This window comes from Ornithodoros turicata, chromosome 5 (assembly GCF_037126465.1).
Source record: "Ornithodoros turicata isolate Travis chromosome 5, ASM3712646v1, whole genome shotgun sequence".
Lineage (NCBI taxonomy): Eukaryota > Metazoa > Arthropoda > Arachnida > Ixodida > Argasidae > Ornithodoros > Ornithodoros turicata.
Window position 1 is genome coordinate 17,032,935 of NC_088205.1, and position 20,901 is coordinate 17,053,835.

Genomic DNA, 20,901 nt, shown 5'->3' on the forward strand with positions numbered 1-20,901 from the left:
AAACGCTGCCCATTTTCGGAACTGCAATCTGGCAAAGGTGAAGTACGGCCCATCGGCCATGGACGCAGCGGAAAATGGACCCGCCAGCGTACAGGCTGAACACCGCACTTCACCTCACCGAAACATGGAAAATATTTGATTCCGACCAGAATTTTCGCGAAAGACGGCCCAACCGAAACCAGCAAAACAAAGAAGAAGTCAGCTCTCGCACCTGAAAATATTGCAAAATATGACAAGATGTGCAAAACATGCATTTACCATTTACAGTCATGTTTCGATCATCCGGACAGCTCGGGAGTAGTCCCTTTTCATCCGGATAACCGGACCAAGCATACTTCCGGGGAAACCCGAAAAATTTGGGACAGCTCTTTATAGCTCCAGAAAAGAAAACAAGGAAAAGATCGCTACTTGAAAAATGTGTGCGTAGTGAGCTTCTTGAAATTAGCAGGCACGCGCGTGTGACAGTATTTTCGTCACAGCCGCGGCGCCAGCTGCGTCACCCTGCTGTTCAATAAAGGGCGATGTCTGAGAAAGTTGGTCCTGCGCGTATGTTTTTGTCTTCTTGCAAATGCCCTTGGCAGAGGCAAAAACACAGGCGATGCTTTCAGACGGCCTGGACTTTGACGTTCACATTGACGTGTGGATTTCTTGCGCTCCGCGGGTGCAGTGCACCTCTTTCGCTTATCGTCTACTATCTCCGTGTGCCCGCACACACCAAAAAGGAGTGACCTCAGAAGAAAAGAAGGTCAAACACTACAGAATGGCCCCGTGAGATGTGACCCTTTTCCGGAATAATTCGAACACAGCACATACCAGGGACAGAGGACGTTGACACTTTTCCGGATAAGCGAATCAGAATAACATGGGTCCTGGAAGATTGTTCCCCGTACTTGCTGTCTGGATACGGATAATGAATTCCGGATAACCGAGACAAAATCCAATGGTAGCAGGTTCGTTCCCGGTAATGTAGTCCAGATAACGAGATTTCCGGATATCTGAACTCCGGATAAGCGAGACATGACTGTATATGCACCATGGCGCCCTCCTGATCGGTCCAAAACCAAGACCAAAAGTGTTTTTTCAACGTCCAGATACAAGACCATATTGAGAGAAAAAATACTTTGCATGAAAATCCGCGCTCTAGTGATTACTCAGCAGAAGCTAAAAAAAAGGGTTGGATGTGTGGCATTGTTGTAAATCATGGTAAGTGGTGATACCAATAAAACTTACTTATTATGAATAATGTGAATGCATTCAGCTAACTGAATGAAGCATACTGTACTGAGGCCGCAACAATTGTGAATTTAGTCTGCGTTCGCCAAAAGCTCAGTGCGCACCCATCCAAATAGAACAGAACACCACCCATGGTGACACCCATAATCTGCTTGCTTTTTTTTTTTTTTTTACATGTTCAGCTTTTCTGACAGGTATTTTGGGGATGTGGGGGCATGAGATCATCCTTGGCTGATCCACTGGATCCCGGCTTCAGTGGTTGGATATTAGATGCTTAGCCTCCGGCAAGTAACATTCAATACCATGTGATGAAATTTTACTGCAGGTTAGAGAACCCTCTGCTGCAAAATTAACCCACAAGCCAAGTACTGTGGCATTACTCATGACCATTGTGGTTTATTATTCATGACCAGGCGTAGATCCGAGATTTTCCTGAAGAGGGGATCCGCTCTAGTAGTAGTTTACCCAGAATTTCGTCCAGGGGGGGATGGGGGGGATCACAACATGCCGACTACTCCCACATATTTTTATGGTCGTTTACGAACTATTGCGTAATCTAAAAAAAATTAGGGGGTGCCTTCTAGATTTCATGAGGGTCTGTATAAATCACTGCGTACCAGGACAGCATCTGACAGCATGCCGTGTGCACTGCATAAGATCACTTGAACCAATGCAGTGAAGGTGAATTGACATCCTACAGGGTTGGTCTAGCAAACGTTGCACATTTTGATCGCATCGTAAAAATAGAAGACGGGATTTATCCAACATCAAACTTTGCAGACTGGTAGCCATTTGTCTGAAGTTTTGTTGGAATTTTGTTATGAGCGTTACGCTCCTGTAGGAGAAAAATTAAAAATCATGCAAAATTTCACTCTATGCATTTTCTATGGCCTATCTCACCCAAAAGCCGCCATTTTCTGCTGTGTGCGCTCCATTTTCATTTCACCACACACAGGTAGCACCAGCATACAGAACAAGAGTCACGTCAGAATCGGCATGTCACATCACATAGCTGTCTGAAGTGATGTGAATGTAGTGAATGTGAAGCAGACACAAGAAAAAATGGCGGTGTTTGTGCGGGATAGGCAATTGAAAATGCATGGCGCGAGATTTTGCTTCATTTTTAATTTTCTTTCTACATAACCATAGCGCTTACAAAAAATTCGAATGAAACTTCAGATAACGTACTGGCTATCAGTCTGCAAAGTTTGGGATGGGCCAAACCTAGTCTTCTATTTTTATAGTGCGATCGAAATGTGTAACGTTTGCTAGAATAACCCTGTATATACGACCCACCCCCGCCTTCGCAGAGCCGTCTTCGAGGTATGTCTCTCGCCGTCGTCTCTGCGTCTTCGAGGAATGAACGGCACCCACGCGAAAAAAATGCGAAGGCGTATATTATTGTGACATCACTTTTTCCCCGGTAGGCATTGGTAGTCGGCGATCGTGGCATGGTTGCCAAGGCCACGCCACGCATATGTAGCTTAGTTTTGGAACCATCTCTAGATCAAGTGCGACAGCTGATTTGCCTTCCCACCGACTTTTCTTCGCCACTGTTCCGCATTTTATTCTCAATGGCGGCGCCAGTGGCAAGGTAGATTTCCAGTGGCGCCAGCAGGCGGCTGCGATTGCGGGTAGGAAACGATGATCCGTTTTAAATCATGGATCGTGAGTTTGTGGGACTTTTCAATCTCCTTATCCGCTTGCGTCCTCACATTTTGTACTGTCTCTCATCTCGCAAGCTTTGTTTCGAACCATGATCACCTCCACTTCAAGTTCGAGAACAAATCAGGTAGAGAGAATCTCAAGACCGTAGCGATTTACGTAGATCCAGAACATAATAATTTGGATGTCAGTTTAGTAGCTTTGGTCAACGGAGTGCCAATACAAGTTTTTTTTAGTGGTTCTTCTTCTTCCCCGCAGGATCACAGACACAACCACTTTGGTGGAACTGTGTCTTGGTGGCACAATTCTGCCTTCAGCATTCTGTCATGTGCAACAGCAAAGCCACGGAAAGGTTGGAAAAGTGCTTCGGGGTGCTCACACGATCCGCGTATATTATCGCCACATGCGTCTGTCTCAAGGTGAGATTTATCATTTCCTGTTTCTAAAAGAGATAGTTACAAAAAGTATTCGCAGGGAGGGGTAGTCCACATAGAAAATATGCCCACATTCGCCTTCATCAGTCAGATATACTTATTTAAATAAGTTTAGATAAGTTATGCACCCTCCCCATGTCTAAACCCTCGGTTGAATGCACACATTAATCCATAGAGGTACCTTTGACGACATACCTTACCATGTGAACCCACGTATTATATGCAGAAACAATGCATTACACACTTAACGCTTTAAAAGTTTCACGAAAAATAAAAACGTTTTTTTGTGGTACCCTGTCATCTGTTCATTGCTGGACGCTATTACATTTTTTTTTTTTTTTCGTACAATACAAGCCGATTCTTGTTGTACCCAAAGTACCCAAAGAATAAAGCAAACCTTTCACCTTCAGGTTCTCATGACATTCTGGAGTCGGAGCAACCAGTTTGTCCTGTGGGAAGTCGACACTTCAGAGAACCCACTGTTATGGTGGTGTTTCACTGCTGTACACGTTGTAGGCTGGCTGATCATCTATACTGGCTGTTTACTCATGGATATAGGAGAACTTTTGGGCGTAAAGCAGGTATGTCTGCCATGGCTGTGCAACGTGACCTCTCGAGCACACATATTTCACCTGTGAGTGTATTAGAAGCACTGAACAACGTACGTGGCAGGAACAAACAAAAGCTGTCCAAGAAAGTACAGAGCTCAGAAAAATATTCTTCTGATATTTGCCACTTTGTGTAACCAAACTTTTAGCTCTGTGGGAAGGTGGAACACGTTTTTCCTTCCCCTCTGTGGAACAAGTCCAAAACTTGTTACCATAATTTCACGCATATAAGCCACAGGACCCGTTTTTAGGAAAGTTGTGAAAATTTTCGGGCAGATAAGCCGCGGGCAATACAACGCGACTGATATTATCTAGTCCTGCTACTTGTGCTTTATGTCTCTGTCCCTACCACCTCCTCAAGCTCAAGGAAACGGTACCCTCCACATCAAATGTTGAGTTTGTCACGCATCTTTGATTCCGGTGCATGCGTAATTATTTTTGTGCTGATCAGTTTGTGCTGGGAAAGGGGTTAGTACTGTTTTGGCATACCCTAATGGCAGTTTGAACGCCTCTGCTGTATGACACTGCCACATTGAAGCAGACAAATAACCAATTAGAGACGAAACATTCGCATTGCTTTTCATCACGTGTCAGAACAGTCCCCAATCCTGTTCCAGACTGTCCTCTTAGAATGTGCTTTATTCATGTTTGTCATAAAGTATCTTTGCTTGGTTTTCATGCAGAGAAAAGTATTTTTTGCTCTCTTTCTAGGTGTATTACTCGATGGCATCCTTCTACCAGCCTCGAAACCTGAAGGCCCGCTCGTTGAACCGCTACTACAGCCACATGCGGCATCCCAGCTTTATCGTCATGTGCCTTCTGCTTTTCGTCCACCCTGTCATGCGCATCGACAGATTTCTGCTGGCAGCATTCATGGCCATTTACACCTTTGTTCGTTACAACATTGATGTTGAGGACTACGAATACATCAAAGATCTATACGAGACAAAACGTTCGCATATGAAGAAAAGGTTGTAGACTAGGATGAGCGACTCCTTAAATATTTCGGGCAGTGCCTTCACGGAATGCAATTATTCTTTCTTATATTTGAAATTTGGGAAGCAAAGAGGCTTAGCTCCTCTCAATTTGGTTTTACTCTCAATTTACTCAAATACAAAGCTGTCCTCTTGTTTTCATGACACACTACATCGATATGAACTTGCAAGACACTGTAATTGTCAGATGTTGGGCAGACATTGATCAGATGTCAGTCATTTGTGGCTTGGCTGAATGATTTTTGAGACAGTCATGATTTCAAAGCAGAGCACCTGGTGATCCAGTAAATATGCTATCCTTAGCACTGCCATAAAATGAGACTGTGAACGCTCATATTTGTACAAGCATAAGAACATTGTTGAATTGATGTAATTTAACCCTACGTTGATACGGCTGCTGTATATATTTTCAGTAAAAGCTAAGCATAATGAACTGCACAGTATTTGAAAACTGTTTTTACTTTTGACACATGTATATCGTCATGTGTAAGCACGTAAACTCAGTTTATTTACATGAGCAGAACTTGCAACGAGACATGTATCCTTCTGTAACCATACACCTCTCCAGAAGCTCGACCTCGGTTTTATCTATCTACATGCTTAAGAAGACAACGCCCTTCAAAATGTATTTTCCTGCACCAGAATACAGTGCCTGAAACAGACAGTCCGCCAGTCATTAGAAACATCAGTCATTGAACAAGCAGCAGAACACCACTCCAAAGTGATGCACTTTATAAGAACGTTGCATCAACACGCATTTTGTGCGACGTTTTTGTATCTTCCTATAGTCGCGCTTTGCACCAAATCACATTTTCAGCTTTCATTTGAGTGGTTGGTATTTGAGTAAAAACCTGTAAGGTCACACTCAGACTAGTACAAAGGAACAATGATACATGTGGAATCATGTATTCTCCTTACCTACTTTAAACTCCATCCCATGCTAATGGAACCTAGTCCATGACAACTGGCGGTGGCTTCACACGCTCAAACTGGGCAATATCGGGATCATAATACGCCTGGTCACGCCAGTACTTGAGCTCGTATGGAAAGCGATCTTCGACGAGTGTCAGGGGCACGGACAGGTCCTCTAGCGTAGGAAACTCGTATACCACTTCGTCGGACGTGTGTTCCTGATTGGTGGAAACAATATAATCACGTTTACGTCCTAGCGACGACCCACTAGATTATAACGACCATGTCATAATCGGCAAACCCTATGAGGAGCCCGTCCGCACAACCCCGCTAAGGGCGCTACTCGTCGGCCAGCGCTAAAGTCCCTGAATTGGGAAGAGTACCGCCATCCCTTGATCTTGACGCCTTGACCTTGGACCTTTCATGGCAGTCATACCACGCAAACCTACGCTGTGGCCGCCATTAAAGGTCCGAGGTCGTGACGGGAAAGGGAAAAGATGTCGCTACTCTTCCCGATCCAGGGACTTTAGCCCGCGCCATCTACATCACCATTGGGCAATGGAAATTTGAAGGAGCAGAAGCGGGCAGACGTACGGCTACCGTAGCAGACGACAGCAACAGCTCCAATGAAAACACGTAGAATGCTGATGGTAACTTTAGAAAGAAGCATCTCCCGTGGGGCATCTACCGCTTGCGCAAAAATACTAAGGTAAGCGGAACTACAAAGTACTGCAGAAACTGAGTAAGCAACAGCCTGGCCGATAAGTGGCGCCACCACTAGCTTCTAAATGCGGCACTGTGAAGAGGTACCTATGACATGGTCGGTATAATCAACCCAGAAAAAAAAAAAAAAAGTACAAGAAACTACACCTCACCCTTTCTAATCGCTCCCACGAAAGCAGGGGGTACTTTGAATACGTCTCATTTATTTGAACTCTAGCCCTGAGGGAAAGTAAGAAAGTACACGTTAATACGTTTCAACTTGCATAACAGCTCCGTTAATTAGTAGTCTGAGCACTCACAGGAAGAATGGGTCGAAGCGCATGTCATAACGCAAGTAGCCATCCTTGGGTTCCCGTCTCATGATCCTGAACATGTAGTCCACGAGTTCGCCGAGCTCGTAACGACGAGGCCTGCATGTCCATCCCGCGACTTCAAAGTGCACTGTACACGTTGCACAGCAGAGCTTACCCAACAGCCTGGTAGGTTGCGCCCGCGTTGTTTTCCTCAAAGATGGCGTTCACGACGCCCTGCGCAACGTCAGAGACAAACACCGGCTGCTTGTAGACTCCTTTCCCCCTCTTCCACAGTGGAATCCAGTTCCAGTTCCGCCGGACTGTTGGGAACGGCCACAAGATAAGACCGAGGATTGCAACGATCAAGTTTATGTGAATCTTACATGGACTCGCGTAATAAGTGAGAAATCTGTCGGTGTGCTCATACATGTCGGAGGGCCTGAAGATAATGGCATCGGGAAATTCTTCGCGGACTACTTGCTCGCCAAGCCACTGAAACGTCGAAAACTTACATTAAAGCCCCAAGGAAGACCAGGCACTTCACTTTATGTAACTGAGAACTACACTTGGCATTAGGCAGCTTGTCACCCACAAAAAAGGTCTGACAGTAAAACAATTATTGCTGCCGTTTCATGTGACCTTGCTTTTTAGTATTACAGTTCCTGCAAAATTTTGGTTCAAAGTGGTTTGGTTTACTTCTAGTTTCAGTACCCGCCAAATGAAGCTGACAGCGCTTGCAGATATTACAATCGGGGTTACAATCTTGCTTAATGCTTTGAAATTTACAGACGCTCATATTATTGGGTTTGATTTGGTAACAAAAATCTGGCTTTATATTAGAAACACTGTAAAATCTGGTGATTCTGTATAAAAGAGCAGATTTTCAAATGCAGAAGAAAAGAAAAGGGAAAAAGAGGAACACATGAGATGGTACGCTGAGCGCTGAGTACGAGGTACTTAGTGTCATTAGAATTATTTTTAAGAATTTTTTCGCATATTTAAGAATTAGAATTGGGAAAAGGGTAAAAACGAGTTTCACTGGAGTATAAAGGAATTATCACACACACTGTCGATTTTGATAGAGTTTACCTTTGATGCCAAGAACTTGGAACCACCAGGCTTAATGACAGATTTTGGGTTCTCGGCAACATTAAGTGCAGAGAAGTGGATCAGTTTCTGCACCCCACTCTCACGGGCAATGCGGGCGATTCGCTGGGCTCCTTTCACGTGGACTTCGTCAAAGGGAAAGTTCCTGCACACATTATTCATAGATCCTGAAGTTTTCGGGAATTTTTTTTTTTTCTAAATTCGGGGGGTAAAAATCTGGTAAACAAACATGTGTACTAAATTCATGCGAAGACTATCCTTGACTTTGCTGACCAACAGCAAGGGAGGCTCCGCCCCCAAATTGCGCGCCAATAGGAGGACTCGGGAGGTGGAGCGCTGCGGCCTCTGCTCTTGCCTAATAGATGGCGCATCGGTAGCGCTCGGCTCGCGATATGTGAGCCGCTGTCGTCTGCTCCTTCCGGTAGAGCTACGACCTTGAAGCCTCTGCTCTCGCGTAAGAGATCTCTTTTTACTATTTTTGTTGCAATCACATCTACATACCAGTATGCACCTGCCAATGAAAACTTAGGACCTTATTGCGATTTGTTGGCCCGCTACAGCATGGTAAAAAAACGGGAAATGCATGTGTGTCAATGGGACGGACAATCATATCAGGCCCCTTTTCTCATTTTGGGATTTTTTGACTTATCCCCTTATTGCATACAGACGTTCAATTATTTTAAATGATTTATTTCAGTGCGAGGAGTAGAACAAAAATTTCTTTCATTTTTCATGAGCTGAGACAATGTTTACGCAAAAGAGCGGAGCGAAACGTCGAACTGGCCACAAATTTGGTAATGTAATGACATATCCATGAACCATAATCGTCAAAACTACGCACTATGGTTTGCTATCGCCGCGTCATCAGAATTTAGGTTACCGGCCAGTCTCAAGGTCGAGGCTCAAAGTTATGGTGACCACACGTGCCCTTACCGAGCGCCAATGTTGCGACATCTCTTACGCGAGAGCAGAGGCTTCAAGGTCGTAGTTCTACCGGAAGAAGCAGACGACAGCGGCTCACATATCCCGAGCCCACCGCTACCGATGCGCCATCTATTAGGCAAGAGCAGAGGCCGCAGCGCTCTGCTTCTTGAGTCCTCCTATTGGCGCACCATTTGGGGGCGGAGCCTCTCCTCGCTCTTGGTCAGCAAAGTCAAGGATAGTCCCAGTGAGGGGAATTTGCCGGGTAAAAATCGAGTTTTACCCTAAAGGGGGGACCTTCAATTCGGGGAAGAATCGGGTAAAACCCTAAAACTTCAGGCTCTAATTATTCACAATGTCAGACTAGGAAACACGGCTGCAACATGAACATGGAGATACATCATGATCACAACATGAAGATCAAACTTTTAAGAAGCAATATTTGGTAGAAACGTTTTATCACTGCAATGATGGATTTACAAAAACGCCATGCAATGTGCAAAACGTGGGAGTTGCAGGTTGTTTGGAACTCTTCTGCTACAGATACTACAGCTCTAGCCACTCTTGCTAAGCTGGTCGACATAATTCACTAACAGCGTCATCATGGAGTGGCATAAACCAGCCTGTAAAGTTTGCTCGGAAGGGATTCTACCGTGTGTGATTAAAGACCTCAAATGCACGGCAGAGGTTAACTATGCTCATGTTCTTCCATAAAAACATCCAATATCTCATAAAAACAGCGAGAATTAGCCGAGGCAAGCTAGAAATATAGACGTCACAAACACGTAAACCCCCAACGCCCAAGAAACAATGAAATTATGAACGCTTCGGTTGTTATCAATTATGCATCATCAACTTGCTCAAATTGCCATTGTTCCTGGGACACATGTTCACAACAACAACAAAAAAAAGTGAGAGTGCATCATGCAATCTTGGTGCATAGAAGAGCGTTCAATTTTGCAACGTCAGAAATGCTCCTTCCTTCAGCTGACAGTCTGTCTTGTCTTTTGCCCAATAGTGATGCACATGTCTCGTTTCTTCTTTTTTTGTTTGTTTTTGCAGTTGTACGTATTTAGTGTCACCCGACCTGTATCTAACACAAAAAACCAAAGGGGCTGCCAGGCACACGTACACAGAGACTCAACTCGACTCATCCCGGAGGCCTAAGTGAAAGACTCATTTTAGGATTCTAGTTTGTCGGCACGTGTTGTAACATACCGCCCTGTGACACGTTTCTCGTGTTAGCCCCCTAGCGGGCTGGGCGATATATACAACATGTTTCCCGATATCCCCCTCATTCCTTCCTACTAGTCTGAAGAAGAGCCTTCGCTCAAAACGTCACCCCTCATCCCTTTGCTCCCCTCTTCGGTACACCAGTCCCCCCTTCTTTTCTCTCTGTATCTAACACACACAAGTCGACCAGTTGCCTTGCTAGCAAGACAATTCTCGTAAGCCAATAAAAGTGCTCAATGATCTGATGCCTCAACATGCCAGGAGGAGCCCTGGAAGGACATGGGATAGATCGTCACCGACATATGTTGGTTACATATTTTGCATATTTTCTTTCCCGGAGGCAGTATGCTCGGATCACGCGGCAAAAATATATATGTTCGAGGTGACTTCCGTGCTCCTTTAGAAATAAATACATTCGCCAAGTGCATACCTTGTCTGGATCTCCTTGCCAATGAGATTGATGACCACGTTGGAGTACTTCATGGCTTTCGCCAGGGAAATTTCATCTCTTAGGTCAAAGAACTATGTAATGTAGATCAATGTTAGCACAGGACACAGCCAACGATGGTCGAGGGCAGCAAGAAATGCTAGAGCTCAACCTAGAACTCAACTAGCTATGCACGGGTCTCCCAGGACAAAAAAATAATACTTGCATGAAATAGAACTTGTCCAAGGTCGCCGCAGATCTTGAGTCGCTCGATGCTGTAAAGCTCACCTCTGTATGGCAGTATAAGTTGCGTGCCAATCTTACCTGCAGAAAAGAACAGAATACGGTATTTTAAAGGATTTTCAGGGCAATAGAACATGCTGCACTAAAGCCATCCGACTGGAATGCAGGATGTTTATGAATTTATTGACATAATCTCTGTACTTAAAGGGCCTGTGAAACCATTTCCAAACTTTTGAAGAAATAATGTCGTAAACATTGATGTACGTGCGCTAAGCATGCACATCAAATTGCAACGTTTCTGCGATCCTGCATTACAAAGCAATTGCAGGACGAGCTCCTCCGTTGCTCTCAACTCTTCACCTCCTTGCCCATTTTTGGAGTGACGTTTCACCCTGGAGAAAGGAAGTGCGTACTTCTCCGTTACCATGACGATGTAGGCAGTTGTAAAGAGGGATCTGGCCAACGGAGAATGGCCTTCACTGTTGTGACCTCTGGGCAGGCATGCATAGATAAAACGTCACTTCCGTTTTGTTTCCCTACTCCTCTCAGCACTGTTCGGCACCACTGTCTATGGTGCCTTGCAAAAATTGCAGTTTTAAAAACCCAACAGTTAAAAAAAACATTCAAATGAGGAATGTGGGACTTTGCATGTCAAATCCATGGACTAAAACATATAAAATGTATCCATACATTCAGTGAGTTGCATATGGTTTCTCGACGTATTTAAGTAAACAGAGAGAGACAACAGTATGACTTATGTGTGGCGTGTAGTTCTCACCTAATCTATTGGCAATAAAGCCTCCTAAGAATCCTGAGCCTCCAAAAACAGTTGCAACAACACCATTGAAGGAGGATCTGCCCCCAGTGCCCCTTTTGAGCGTGTCGAGCTTTGCTCCTGTTCCACCGACTGGAGGTCTCTGGGGTGCATCTTGACTGGCATGACGTTTGGCAGTGATGATACTGGCGGCAGTGACAGCTCTTCCTGGATCTGAACAGAGAAGGTATAGCTATTGAGAACGTAGAAACTGGTTACCCTTTGCAATCAATGAACCTTTATTTTGTGAGAGACAACGTATGAATCAAGTGTCCCATTAAGCTATATGCATATTCCGTGTGGGATCCTCTTTTCTTTAGTCGTCATAAACATCCTCAGGGCGAAAACACTATTTAAGCTTCAGCCCCGGGTTTATCCGATGGCAACGAGGAGATTATTTTGACGCTTCACGCATTACAATTTATTGCGGTTCCAACGCGCTTTAGGTTTTTTACTGTTTTTTTTTTGCACCGGTGGGAAATACACGAACACTAATTAGTTCTCAAGAGCCAGACACATCCAAACAAACAGGCTAAATCGGATGCCCTTTGAGAGGTCGTTCGAAGTATACAGCCGCTAGTCAAGAGGGTCATCGTCAGGACAATTGACGCAGAAACTAGGGTTATAATTCTTTTAAGGTTAATATAGAGAGTAATTATTTGAACGATTTATTTTTAGTTTCATAAAAGGAGATAAACCGAGATACAGGGCCTGAGAACACGTCGGGGTTTTGACCGCACATTACTGATACACAGCTGTGAGGTCGTAGAATGTATGTGTCTGACTTTCTGGGCAAATTAGGCAATCAGCGCACGAATTTTTAGTGGAAAAAGAACTGAAAAACGTTACTTGGCAGGCCAATAACGAAACGGACACACGGAGCAGCCATCTTGCTCGACTGGACCGCAGAAACAGTGATTTACGAAATAGAAAAGCTATATAAATCTTATTTAGTACATAAGTAGTATTTCCTCAGTATTTCAATACTTAATGCTTCACATGCCCTGCACTTTAGATCACTGCAACCAATGGATCTGAGCTAAAAATTCGAAATGTCGTCGTCTGCGTTCCGACAATGGCTGCTCTGGCGGCAGACGAATGAAGAGTTCGGTGTAGGTGAATTTTATCATCTGGAATCGTTTCAATTCGGACACGCATGAAAATACACACGAAATGTGAGAATAACACCACAACCAATGCATCCACAAGTTAAAGAGTAAGATGGTAGCTACACTACTTGCATAGCCATGCTTTTCACGTCGCCGGGCGATGCCGAAACTCAACTGCCGCAACGTTACTATCGCGATTGTAGCAATCGCAGTCCAAATAGTACTCCTTATATACTTTTTTCGAAGGACAATCTTGTTGGTCGGAGTCCTCTCTGCGAGACATCACTTCGATCGTCGTGCCGCAGCTCGAGAGACATGGCTACACCTTGGCAGGACGTCGCGGGTCAAGTCGTACTTCATCGTTGGACGGGATGCCTGTACCGTACCGCCAAACGACAGAATCGACCCATACGTCTGCCAACGCTGGCAGCCGAACTTAACGCAAATAACCGATGAACTCGAATTCTACGCGACGAGTGCAAAAGGCAGAGACTGTTCTCGTCCTGGACGAATTCTTTACACAGGCTTCAGTTTCGAAGCCCACCATCCTATTTCAATATCGCGTCTTGGCGTGTTATCTGATATTTTAATCGGCAGTACTGGTGTCACAGTGGCTCTTATCGACGCCCATACACGGGAGGTGATGCGGAAAACTGTTGTCAGTACAGAGCACGGCAGAGAAGAGGACGGGTATGTATACAGGACTGTCGACAGGGTTGTACTGAAGCGTTATTTCGAGGGTATCATCAGTCTCACCGGCGAAATTATTACGGAAACGTGTTCAAGTGCACTGCCATGGAACAACGGATCACATCTAATCAGTTTCGAGCGATTGTACATCGACCACGAAGAAGCCAACAGTGTAACCTGGTACCCAGGCGCAATATCTGGTGTCGGTGTACGATTCGTGGTGTCAGACTTTCTTCCTTCATTGACCGAACACGTCTCGGAATCGGAGAGCCGCCAAATGCAATGGGATGCAATGGTTAACGAGGAACAGTCGCAGCTCCTGGGCGAAGCTCATAAGTACGGTGACATCATATTGGTGCCGGTGGTGGACGTGTATCGGAACCTGGCCACCAAGATGTTGACGTTCTTTGACGTTCTGCTTCAGAAGTCCCTCGACTATGACTTTTTTTTCAAAACAGACGACGACTGCCTCGTTCATTTAGAGAAGGTACGAGACATGGTACCTCGAGGACAGGGTCTAGTCTGGTGGAGCTCTTTCAGGGAAAACTGGCCCGTAGCTCGATACGGCAAGTGGGGCGATCACGACTACACGTCTGCTGTGTATCCGTCCTTTGCTTGTGGATCCGGCTACGTGCTTTCCCGGGAGATAGTTTTGTGGTTGGCAAAGAATAAAGACCATCTTCACCAGTACCAAGGAGAGGATGTATCCATGGGGATCTGGTTGGCAGCTCTAAGGCCCAAAATGATCGACGACGACTTCAACTGGACTTGCGGCTACAGGTGTGTGGATGGTGTTACAAACGCGCTCAACCGTGCTGAACTGAGTCCGGCGGAGGTACGGTCTATATGGGCGGCATTCAAAAAGACTGGCAAGCTGTGCTGACGTGAATGTGATTTAAATTAAAAGCCTTTTATAATTCACTTTGATGTGGAACAACCTAAGAAAGGACATGTCCAAGGGCAAAAAACAACCACCACTTTGTGATTATGATGTGGGAGTTTCATCGCCAGGTGCGATACCCTACCCCTTTGCTGGTGGTAATGGGGTGAAATGCCTCACAGTCACCTCACAGTGAGGACCAAAGTCCTACATTGTCCAGAAAGGTTGGAAGTGTCCACAGGACAGAGCGTTGGTGTGCTGGGTTAGTCCAGGGACCAGACAGTTTTGGCCAAGGGCACTTTCATATTTACGTCCATGATAATTAGGGCCCGGTCTTTAGGCATTTGCCTATAAAGGCAAAAAGTGCCAAAACATGACATTTTTCAATTTGCCTGTCTTTTTCTCGATCTCATTCAATAATTGCCATGTTTTTTACTTTGCCAGACCCTCTTTGTCCACCTCTTCATGCTTGTACTGTATACTTACATGCAGAAAACTAAGAACAAGAGTGCTAACTATACCTTATTTTTTCTTTTTTGCATTGGAGTCTTTTAATCAGGCCCAGGCATAAATTACTACATAGTGTAGATCTTAAAATTCTCTGAAGACAAACTTGACTAAAGAAATGAACAAACAGACGCAAAATACACGCATCCGCATGACATTCAATGATGGGGTGGACACCCTAATAATTTGTCAAAAAAAGTGCTGAGCTCTCATTGGACAATAAACTTACCAGGCAACGAGAATGCCCACATGTCCAGGCAACTGCCTTCTCTGGAGTGGGCCGATGCATAGGGAGGACTAGCGCGCTGCCAGTGCCCATTTGCGTAGAAGTTGAGCTCAATAGCTTTTCCTATACATTGAGCATGGGAAGTGCTGCCAAATCTAATGAGAATGAGTCTGAGATTCGTACTCAACTCTCATGCAAACATGCTGACAAATGCATAGAAGTAGATGCAAAGGAGAGTATTTCGCAGTTTTTTCATGCAGCGAAAATAATGACGGCGTGAGTCATTATGGTATGGCTCCTTACTCTCTGTTACCACTCTTTTTTTTCTTCCTGCGCCTCCTTGTAAGTTGTACCTGGTTGAATTAGTACAAGGTGCAGGGGCGGTTTTGTACTCGAAGTGTGTAGTGGGGGTAGGGAAACCGTCACTGATTGTTTTGTACCTCTTTCCTATTGTGTCACTCTCCAACAGAAGGACGGTTGCATCCGGCGGAAACCCATCTACGAAACAGATACCACTATGATCGGCATCGACCGATAATCTACCCGGCTACTTTTTTCGTCCGTGAAGTGCTTAGATATGAAATAAACGAACTTTTGAAGATCAGCGCTGCTCCCGCGGTCAGAGAAGCTCCTGCGGTGTGACGTCACTCCTCCCTAAGCGGAGGAGTGAGAGGGCAGCGCTCAGAGGAGGAAAGGCAAAGTCCAGACCACGACCTACTATATAGTACTATACATACTATAAGGTATATAGTAGTTCGTGATCCAGACGAACCGCGGCATTCCTTTTCTCAACGTTGCGCTTGCGCCCTCATACGAGGTGAGGGTTTCTCATTTTTCCAGGGAGGGAGTTCCGGCATACTCTCAACATCCGGCGTCTGCTTTTGTCACATATTCCGTCGAATAACTTTGAAAGTATGCCACTATTTCGCGTCTGGTTTTCGACACCATGGTCAGTGGTCCCCTGGAGATATAAAATGACGCTATCTCCAGGGGACCATTTTATATCTCCAGTTTCGAAATCGAATGCAAACGGAGTCGACCGTCCCTGTAAAGGGAGTTGTGACACATTGACGGATGTGGTTCATCACAGCATGCACATATTGTACTGTGCAACAAAGTATTTAGGAAAAAATAATTATTTTTCTGCGTGTCGTACTTGACGAGATATAAACCCTTGGACACAGGTACGCGTCAAGCTCTGATACCAGAAGAGCGAGAGCTACGGCCATTCCCATTGGTTGAAGTACGCACGTGACCTCTCTCGCTTCCTCGCTGCAGTGATATGTCAGGGCCGCGCGAGTATCGGTAATCCAGCTGCCGGTTGTGTCCACTTTTGCCAGAAAACTTGCAACGCAGGTTCACATCGGTCCAATTACGTCTTCTACATTTATCTTGGATAACTTGGGGAAGTCTCATAACCCTTTTAAAGTGGAACTGCGCAACAAAATCGCCACAAAGGTTGTGGTATATCCGTAATCTTTGGCGTGTCAGGAGTATGTGTACGAAATATCTCGTTCCAAAACTGCGCAGACTTTATTCAAACGAATTTATTAGGAAGCGAGCGCTTCGCCTTTGTGAAGCGAGAGGGCACTGAAAGCAGCACACTGCTGACATCATCCGGGTCCGGCATCCTGCAAGGGAGAATGGAAGAATGCAGGTCTCGAAGCAGACGATAATGCTGGATGACATCACGGAATCATCCTCCGGAGGAACCGCTGTAGCATGGCGCTTTGCTTTTCTAAGTTTCGCATTTCGGTTTCGGTTTGCTATTTTCATCAAAATGAATGCGAATATTGTATTCGGTATCGAGGGGGTGGTTTGTGTTCAGTATGATGCTCACCTAATTTTTTCGAATCCTTGCGAAGTGCGGGTAATGGGCACAGAAACGTTAACAGAAAAAAACGTTCCCTTTCAACTACTAAGCTCTGCTACTAATTACACTATTTAACCGCAGTCCCGTCCACGATGAGCGCAGCGGGCTATGATTTTCTTGAGGCCATGATGCAACGTGCAGGAGACCAGCGCACGTAAGCAATACACATTACCAAAGCTGTCGTCCACGTTGCAAGCGCGCCGAATTATTTCCTTTGCTCCCATCATACATCGGAACAACCTGTCAACCAGCGTCCAATTCTTATTTCCGCTTGTCCGTGCGATCACGTGATCACTCGTCGGAAGTAAGCGTACCGGACACGAAATGAGCACAAAGCATCGCCCCGTATTGTTCCACTAGCTGGGCGGATGCTCTTAACCAGCGAACCAGAAACCTTTTTTTTTTTTTCATCGCCGATGTCAGTCCGAGCCCCGTGCACTGTCTGTGGATAGCACCGATCTTCACCATGTCAATCTTAGGACTAGAAGAACGCTAGGCAGATCGGGGGAACCCTTCAGAAGCGTCTGGGAGTCTGAGACGAACTTTTGCGGCAAAGTGCAATTACGCGATGGTTGAAATGGAAGTGACGTCGAAAGATGGGAAGAGTAAGGCCAAGGCTTATGAAAGGTGAGCGAACTCTGAACGTTACTTTCGTTTTGTGCAGTGCGCGAGTCAAAGGGATCTTTCGTGAATATGGGATAGTTATTGGTCGTTGGGTGAGGGACAAAGAGTATGCAGTATGTCAGGGCTGCTTCGGAAATTAAACCATCGAGCAGATTAACGAGTATTGAGCCAATGACAACCCTTCTTGCACGAAAAACGTGTCAACCGTAAAATATTATATATTATATATCTCAGTGAATATATCTCGTGTTTCGTCTATCTTTGTCGCTTCGTGCGCTATAGTGAAACGCTTAAATGAATTTGTAAAAATGGCGTAAAAGTATTAGTTGTCAAATTAAAATAATAATAATAATAGTGTGCACTTTCAAAGAACGAGCACGGTTTGTGCGTTTCAGTATTATTTCAGTAAAGAAAAAAAAATGTGAAAGAAACGAGCCTAACCTAATTAAGTATAGTGATTATGATTTGTATTGGATGGTTATGATTCACAAGCTCTGCGATCACTGCTTTTGAGCAGGCATCAATAAAACGAGTACATACAGTAAGCACATTTAACGTAATGCAAGTAACAGTAATGAAGTACATAAAAACGTAAACACGGCTCGTTTACACGTCTCCATAATGGTCCAGGTCTACCGTCCTCAAAAGCTAAGAAATTTCCCACATTATTCCATATTCTGCAACGCACGTGCACCTTAAATCTTTCCAGCAAATCCGCTATCGCTGTGCAACGGTATATATGTACAATAAATTTCATAAATGAAACTTTGTAACCAAGACGCGAATTCTCCACGCGCTTAATAATGCAGTATGTGGATACCCTGGAGATGCGTAGCGGAATTGGAGCATATTGGCCCGATAATTTTGGAGATTGTAATTGATGCGTTCGCTGCATTCATCTCTGGACAGTGTCACAACCTCGCCGGGTAACGATCACGGGCCATGGGGAACATCGCAGACCTGCGATGTTCCCCATGGAACAAAGATCGGCTGTTGCAAATCTTAGCTCTGACAATGGGATTTATCGTGCGCACCTGAATCACCATCTGGTTTTGCTCAGGGTGTGTTCCAGCAGCTTCTTTTGTAACACAAAAGTATCCTCGAATAAAACCGTCTCTGTGCTTGGCCGCTCTGTACAAGGCCGCTTCTCCCTCCTCGAAAAGAATACGTTTCCGTAACAATCCTAGGCAGTGTATATAAGTTATGATTTACAATTCCGGCATTTCTTATTCTACAAGCGTTTATTCGATGCAGGTAGCATCCGTGAAGGTTAGAGGATATAAGCATAATCCCGATAATGTCGCATGCCCGCGGAGGAACAAAATATAATAAATGGTGGAATAACAAACGTGTCCACGAAGCAGCACTTTCCTTAATGGCTGTTCCTTTTAACTTTTCTTTCTACGCTGTACTGGAGAGGTACGGTTCCACAAGTACATATTAAGGTAATTTTCTTCCAGCAGAGTTCTTGCTGCGTCCAAGCAGCTGGTACCTCCCACGTTCAACGCGACAAGCTCCGAGTATACGAGTTCTTCTCTATAATCACCAAGTTTTTTGTGCGTGTGGTCCTATTAATTGTCGTTTTCTTTCTTTGTTCTGACTTTCTTTTGCACGACTTTGTTCAGCATTTTTTATGTAGTCTTGTAGGCTTAAACTACGTCGCATGGAAGTTGTACTTTAATGTTGATGTTAACTTTTAGTACTGTGTTACCACTACTTTCGTGCTTACTTATATTTATTTTGCGACCTCCTTCTGTAATATTTCACGTCCATGGTAAGAAATTGTCAATTGAAGCAAAATATACTTGAAACTTGAACTTGAATGCTGTAACTGGATTATATGGCGTTCTCCTACACTCTAAAAACAGAACTTCACCACATAGCACACTGTGCGCCAACCATTGGCACGAATGATAGGGTTATCGCTTCTGATTCGAAGAGAGACGGGGGCGTACGCCTTTTTGTGGCAATTTTCATACATCCAAATTGCCACAAAAAGGCGTACGCCCCCCTCTCTCTTCGAATCAGAAGCCATAACCCTATCATTCGTGGCAATGGTTGGCGCATAATGCCCTATGTGGTGAAGTTCTGTTTTTAGAGTGTACGAAAAATAAAATTAGTTTGCAGTGGGTGTCACGTAGGCTCCGTGCAGTGGAGTCAGCCTCGCAGACAGAACTACTCTGCCTAATTTCTCTCACAAACTATGGAAAAGTAAAATATTTATAAAGTAATATGTACTTTACGAAGAGCCTATACGAAGACTATGAACTATAGGTGTCTGGCCCATATTAACCTCCAGACTGTACCATTAGGAAGAGCACTTCCAAAGTTCCACCAGAAGTCAATCACAAAACAATGCTGAGATCTGGAGCAAAGTTTTCCGCAGCGCGAGCAATTAAATTACTATTTATAAATCTTTTATACGCTATACACTGTTATAATTCTGGTCGAACCCTTAATTAATTCTTCTCACGTCACTGATGAGAAATCCTATCTAGCATATCTATATATTGAGTTAATCATACAACGTAACAACAATGCAGGCCTTCGCCTAAAGGCCTGTACTGATTCTTGTCGGAAAGACCGTTGCCGTTAAAGCACAAAGACTGGATAACGTTGCATACATTTCGAATGCGGAACGCGTAGCTCTGCAATCTCACAGCGGAAAAGCAGGAATGGGGTTAATCCGATGAGCTCGTGCTGGTCGCGTCAAAGCTCCAAGTATTTCTTGTGCCATAGTGTTCAGTTTTATGTGGGATAAACTCGGTACCAATATTTTTGTTATTCTATTTTGTTGTTGCTTTTTTTTGCTTTGTCGCTGGTAGTACTCGCGGTAGAACTGCCATAGTATACAATAGTATGGTCGTGTAGTGGTATAGTTTTAAAGCGTTGGAAGCGATCCAAACAACAACAACTTTATTACGAGATGATGACTTTTAATTACCGGTAATGTGCGCTCAAGAAGTGATTGATTGATTGATTGAGAAATAAAAAATATGGAGATGTTTGACCCGACAAAGTCGGGACAGGCTCAAGAAGGAACAACGTGCGAACTGAACTGTATTCACACGCACATAGCTGCAAAGAAAAAAATTACTGGGAGCTACACACGACATTTTTTTGATCTTATAGTCTTGTTACTGTTCCGACGCACTTCTTGGAGTGTCACCTGACGATCGAGGAATGCGGAAACTTTCCAAGTACGGTCAACACAAGCGATAAAAAATAAAAATACAGAAACTTTTGTATGAAAGCTTATTTGCTTATAAACATAGGTTTCCGTGTTTTTACCTTTTTATCACTATAGTGTCACCTGACGTAAGATCACCACTGAAGTTATAAACCGAACAATGCCTCCAACATTTTTCGCGAACTTAAGTTCCC

At 44.5% G+C, this 20,901-nt stretch overlaps 4 protein-coding genes across 9 annotated transcripts in view; 2 read left to right on the plus strand and 2 right to left on the minus strand.

The window, feature by feature from the left end:
- LOC135394117 (acid-sensing ion channel 1B-like) overlaps positions 1–1,114 on the minus strand; it is a 47,531-nt gene extending 46,417 nt beyond the window's left edge. The window contains exon 1 of one of the 2 annotated variants that reach the window (XM_064624635.1): positions 814–1,114. The gene's annotated coding sequence lies outside the window, so the exon portion shown is untranslated. The remainder of the gene's footprint in view (positions 1–813) is intronic. The other variant, XM_064624634.1, reaches the window with a different exon arrangement.
- Positions 1,115–1,163: 49 nt separating this feature from the next.
- LOC135394122 (nurim homolog) lies at positions 1,164–5,373 on the plus strand. 2 transcript variants are annotated; one of them, XM_064624644.1, is made up of 4 exons: positions 1,164–1,203; positions 3,157–3,317; positions 3,743–3,913; positions 4,652–5,373. In XM_064624644.1, exons 1-4 carry the CDS (start codon positions 1,179–1,181, stop codon positions 4,916–4,918), a joined length of 624 nt encoding a protein of 207 aa, XP_064480714.1. In that variant the 5' UTR covers positions 1,164–1,178; the 3' UTR covers positions 4,919–5,373. The 2 variants fall into 2 exon arrangements, with proteins under 2 accessions (XP_064480714.1, XP_064480713.1); XM_064624643.1 differs by lacking the exon at positions 1,164–1,203 and adding an exon at positions 2,736–3,025.
- A 2-nt stretch (positions 5,374–5,375) lies between these two features.
- LOC135394121 (NADH dehydrogenase [ubiquinone] 1 alpha subcomplex subunit 9, mitochondrial-like) lies at positions 5,376–12,567 on the minus strand. 4 transcript variants are annotated; one of them, XM_064624639.1, is made up of 11 exons: positions 12,458–12,567; positions 11,573–11,782; positions 10,778–10,875; positions 10,555–10,646; positions 7,953–8,115; positions 7,247–7,355; positions 7,039–7,183; positions 6,870–6,980; positions 6,723–6,789; positions 5,858–6,065; positions 5,376–5,587 (listed from the first exon to the last, which is right to left on the minus strand). In XM_064624639.1, the coding sequence occupies exons 1-10, from the start codon at positions 12,495–12,497 to the stop codon at positions 5,886–5,888; spliced, it is 1,215 nt and encodes a 404-aa protein (XP_064480709.1). In that variant the 5' UTR covers positions 12,498–12,567; the 3' UTR covers positions 5,376–5,587; positions 5,858–5,885. The 4 variants fall into 4 exon arrangements, with proteins under 4 accessions (XP_064480709.1, XP_064480708.1, XP_064480711.1 ...); XM_064624638.1 differs by having other exon boundaries at positions 5,854–6,065; XM_064624641.1 differs by lacking the exon at positions 5,376–5,587 and adding an exon at positions 5,651–5,786.
- Positions 12,568–12,676: 109 nt separating this feature from the next.
- On the plus strand, positions 12,677–14,328 carry LOC135394118 (UDP-GalNAc:beta-1,3-N-acetylgalactosaminyltransferase 2-like). Its single transcript, XM_064624636.1, has one exon. The coding sequence runs from the start codon at positions 12,878–12,880 to the stop codon at positions 14,288–14,290; it is 1,413 nt and encodes a 470-aa protein (XP_064480706.1). The 5' UTR covers positions 12,677–12,877; the 3' UTR covers positions 14,291–14,328.
- Positions 14,329–20,901: the final 6,573 nt, after the last annotated feature.